General features: G+C 44.1%; 1 protein-coding gene across 1 annotated transcript in view; it reads right to left on the reverse strand.

The window, feature by feature from the left end:
* Nucleotides 1–5,000, reverse strand: part of ttc28 (tetratricopeptide repeat domain 28) — a 127,202-nt gene that overhangs the window by 10,992 nt on the left and 111,210 nt on the right. Inside the window, exons 21-22 of the mRNA XM_063209797.1 lie at nt 4,699–4,946; nt 2,702–2,826 (exon numbers count right to left, since the gene is read on the reverse strand). Coding sequence (XP_063065867.1) covers nt 2,702–2,826; nt 4,699–4,946 — 373 coding nt within the window. The remainder of the gene's footprint in view (nt 1–2,701; nt 2,827–4,698; nt 4,947–5,000) is intronic.

A 5,000-nucleotide genomic window follows, 5' to 3' on the forward strand; every position in this document is an offset into this window, starting at 1 on the left:
GTGCCTCACCTGTCTCTTCTAGACTTCATGAGAATGATGAGATGCAGTAAATGTGAATAATAGTAACAATAATAACTACTGTTTTCGAGCATATTTACCATAACTACCATTTGTGCAGTATTTAAACAGTTTCAATCATTTTCAATCATTTTTGTGGCCAAAACCGCACTATTTTCCCACCTCCTGCTCCGAATACACTGAATTTGGGGCAACTCCCGAGTTGGCCTCACCGCAGATTGCGCAATCCCTCAGTAACAAGCTTCAGCGCATGCGCCATTTTGCTCGTTCTGTGTATGCAATTCGTAATATTGTATTAAACGTTTTTATACACTTAATAGAAATATGTATGGTGTGCCCTCATTTTCCTGATATTTGTTTTCACTATTTTCTACGTGTGATTATCATTTCTTTACTCTGAGTGCTTTGGCATAACCCCATTGAAAAATAGAGTAGTGCGGCGAGCAACACATTGGCCTCACCCTCATTCTGCCGTTGAGTCTAGCTTTGTCAGTGACGTCATAGCGCCAAGTGTTGGCTAGCTTGTTCACGTTGACTGCTACCATGGAAGTGGATTTCATAACGAAACTAAGATCATTCTCAAAGTTGGATTTCCAAGGGAAACAAGACGTGATAAAGAATGGACGACCGACACCAGAGCTGAGGAAATTGATTCAGGAGATTGGACAGAATATTATTTGATTATTTCACAGTGAGTGGTACAACCGAAAAGACTGGCTATGTGGAATGGGGCAACAAGCAAAACAACGTTAGCAGTTTGCTAGCTGGGTTGGATATGTCAAACCGTGAGAATATTATTGCGAGAAGCCCTGTAATCAAGACAGCATTTCAAGGTAAGGAAATTTGATTATTACATTTGCCCGCCGTGGCGTTGACTTGGGTCTAAGTTTTATTTGATTTTGTCAAGATGAAGGAAGAGTTGTTTGGAAAATAGTTCGGTTGCATTGGTTTTACAGTAGCTATGTTTCACATATGCATTTCAGGCGTAATCTTAACCTGCAACTAGTGAGAATGTTTTGAATGACATAGCAATGGCTACATGTCTCAAAGAATAATTCATCACGAGTGATTTTGGCAACAGAACGAACTAGGGGTTGTGGGTTCCTGGATTTTGGTTTGGTTTGCGGCTGTGTGTTCACTTTGCCAGTCCCAGTATGCCCAAGTGATAACGTTGCTTGCTATCCTAACGAGGCAGTTTAAAATGATAATAATCAAACGCTGTATAATACACGCTTTGAGGTTCGGCTTGTCTGACATTCTTTGAAATGTCCATCCTCGAGATGAACGACTGTGGAATATTTCAGCGTCATTGTCTATTGTTTAGCCTATTTAGGTTGAGTTTGGGTCCGCAGTGGTATGATGTGGATGAGTGGGATAGTTGACGGTTCTCAGGAGGAGTGTCCTCAAATGACGCACCATGTCGTGCCTATTTTCTGTCTACTCTAGTCTTTTCTACCGGAGGTGGTAGCTGTCCATGATCACGGCCACATCTGGCTTCATTATCTATTTCACAGGCTACCAGAAGGATCATCCCGGTGGGGTGATATTCTGTTGTTGAATGCATAATGTGAATTGTTGCTGTGTAAGCGGTAGCCTATTACAACGCAAGCATCGGATCTGTATTTTCGAGTGGTGGAGTGAAAGGAACGCTGATAAGCAGACCTCAAAATTCACCATAAGAGCATTTTTGTCCAAAATGCTCGTGTGGCTTGAGGTTATCAGCGTCCCCTCTTTCAAAGACCAGAAAACACTGAGAATGGCCTTGTATCTTGACGGCCTATAAAAATACAGTATAATCCTGGACACATATCGCGTCTGATCTGAATGTGGTGTCCACCTTTCTAACAGACATATTGGTGTAGGGAGGAGGAGTAGGCCTAGCAGGCCTAGTAGCGCAGCCTGTGCAGTAGGTAGCCTAGGTAGAACTAAACGTGACTCTGCCGTCAGTTATATGGTGAACTTGACTCAAACTTGTTAAATGGCACTGCCCCACCGTTGTTTACCTACGCCCCCTGCGCCAATGCCGAGTCTGGACCACTGAATCCTGTGTGTGTGTGTGTGTGTGTGTGTGTGTGTGTGTGTGTGTGTGTGTGTGTGTGTGTGTGTGTGTGTGTGTGTGTGTGTGTGTGTGAGAGAGAGAGTGAGAGAGAGAGATATCTAATAGCATTTTCTCTAAATGCAGTATGTTTTAATATGTAGGCCTACCTTATGTTCAGAAAGCGACATATGAAACTTATAGGTAACTTATTTGGCAAATATTGATATATATTTGAAAATCTGATATTGGAAAAGTCACTGCCTCACCAGCCATAAAGCTGACCGCACGTTACTGAATAAACACATAAACAACTAAATACAAAAATGAAATAAATGTGCTTTTACATGTACGTATTTACATACAGGACATAATTTCCCACATAAAATGGAGAAATAAATCCATACAATCTCTCTCTCTCTCTCTCTCTCTCACTCATACACATTCACGCGCGCACACACACATACACACATCCACCCACACACACACAACCTTCCCACACACACACTCCTCCCACACACACACACACACGCACACACACACACACACACACACACACACACACACACACACACACACACACACACACACACACACACACACACACACACACACACACACACAGCACAAGCTACAGTCCCGTCTCACCAGGTGCAGTAAGACTCTGAGGGCGTCCCGGGCCTTGTCTGGGTATTGCAGGATCTCTGCTAGGGCTTGACCAATCAGAGACGAGGCGCTGTTCAGCTTCACATCACTGCCAATCAACATGAAGCCTGGGGGAAAATATGAGGCCCATTAAAAAAGACATTACATTACATTTCACTTAGCTGACGCTTTCATTTGTTCAAAGCGACTTACAACTATTATTTTTCAGGGATTGGTTACAGTCCCTGGAGCAATGTGGGGTTAGGTGCCTTGCTCAAGGGCACTTCGGCCATGGATGGAGATGTAGGGAGAGGTCAAGGGGTATTCGAACCTGCAACCCTCAGATTGAAAGACCAACTCTCTAACCACTAGGCCACGGCTGCCTTCACACACAGGCACACACACATACACAGAGACGGATTGCTTGCCTGGTTATCACAGGCACACACAGACACAGACACAGATGCGCACACTAACACAAGCACACACACACACACAGTTCCAAAAACCACAGGCCAGGATATATGACTGATATGTGCAAAGGCATGACCCCTGTTATACATTTGCTGTCACCAAAATGGCCATAACCAAGTCACAATGTGTTAGTAAATAAATATCATAGTGTGTGTGTGTAATGTCATTATTTGTAATATGGTAGCAAAGTCTTTTCAATGACTAGTAGTGTTCCCCAGGCAGGAAAGTGTGCTACGTAGGGCTGCACAATTAATCGAAAATAATCGAAATTGTGATAAATTAGTGAAATGGAAGTCGAAATTTTAATCGTGATTTAATCGTGGCAATAGTGACCTACTTTTGAGAGCGTCCTTGAAGCCAGAACATACTGACAGGCTGGTGTTTCTGGCCAGAAATCTGTCCACCTTTCAAATTTCATGCTATTGCCTTTACATAATTATTACAATTCATTTTATTTTGCTCATCCCGTATATAGTTCATTCTTAGTTATATTTCATTTTGTTATAATTTTCAAAAAAATCTGCAAAAAATCAATAATCGTGATTAATAATCGTGATTACGATTTTGACGAAAATAATCGTGATTATGATTTTTTCCATTATCGTGCAGCCCTAGTGCTAGGTACAGTTCTTTCTAAGCCACGTTATGGGTGGATTCCAATAATGTGAAGGGCATGCTGCCCGAAACGTCACATTAAAAAAAGAGCAACAGGAGCTTGGTGTCGCAGACTTTTCTTTCAGTTTTTCATGGATTCCAATATGCGGACATCCGTCCTCGACCTGCTTGTGACCTTTGCGTTTCGCTGACGCCCCACCTCCGTGGAGAAAACAAGTTTCCCCGCTGTCAGCCTAGCCACCACAACTTTTCGAGGACTATTCAACATACCGATTCAACATACCGATTGCAAATGAGAAAATGACATTAGAATTGCACTTTTGCAAGATATTGACATACACTTCTGTCGTCAGGAGTCCACATATTAGAATCACACCCATTTTTCTCATATCATGCAACACATCGTGAGTGATTGAGATGCAAGGAGAAGTGAGTGAGTGAGTGAGTGAGTGAGTGAGTGAGTGAGTGAGTGAGTGAGTGAGTGAGTGAGTGAGTGAGTGAGGAAGAGAGTGAGTGAGTGGGTGCGTTCCAATATGCGGCCTTGCCTCCTCCACTTGTGCTTGTTTCCTCGTACCAGGAAGTAATATGCCATGATGACATCACTGACAACAGCATTATATTTCAATATCTTGCAAAAGCTCAATTGTAAACTCTTTTTCTCATTTGCAATTGGGATGGTGAATGAAAAACAGTCCCTCAAAAGCTGTTGTGGCTAGGCTGACAGCTGGGAAACTTTATCGTTTTCTCCACGGAGGAAACAAGCCCAAGTGGAGGAGGCAAGGTCGCATATTGTAACGCACTCAGTGAGTGAGTGAGTGAGTGAGGAAGTGAGTGAGTGAGTGAGTGAGTGAGTGAGTGAGTGAGTTAGTGAGTCAGGAAGAGAGTGAGTGAGTAAGTGAGTGAGTGAGTACCTGCCCAGTTGGAGGGGTGCGAGAACTGCTTGCTGCTCTGCACGCTCCTCATGGCCTCCACCAGGGCGCTGCTGGCTCTGGCGCCCCCTAGCAGCGAGGAGTAGAAGGTGTGCGTGAAGAGCTTGGAGGCCGCTACAGGCACGGGCCAGAGGGACACGCACACGCACTGGGCGCCCGCCGCCAGGAAGGCCCGCGTCAGCCCCACCACGCCATCCGCCGTCACCTTGCTCACCGACTCCTGATACGAGCTGTCGTGGTGCACAGAAAAGACAAACTTCAAATCAAATCACACAAACACACAA

This window comes from Engraulis encrasicolus, chromosome 11, assembly GCF_034702125.1.
Source record: "Engraulis encrasicolus isolate BLACKSEA-1 chromosome 11, IST_EnEncr_1.0, whole genome shotgun sequence".
NCBI classification, from domain to species: domain Eukaryota; kingdom Metazoa; phylum Chordata; class Actinopteri; order Clupeiformes; family Engraulidae; genus Engraulis; species Engraulis encrasicolus.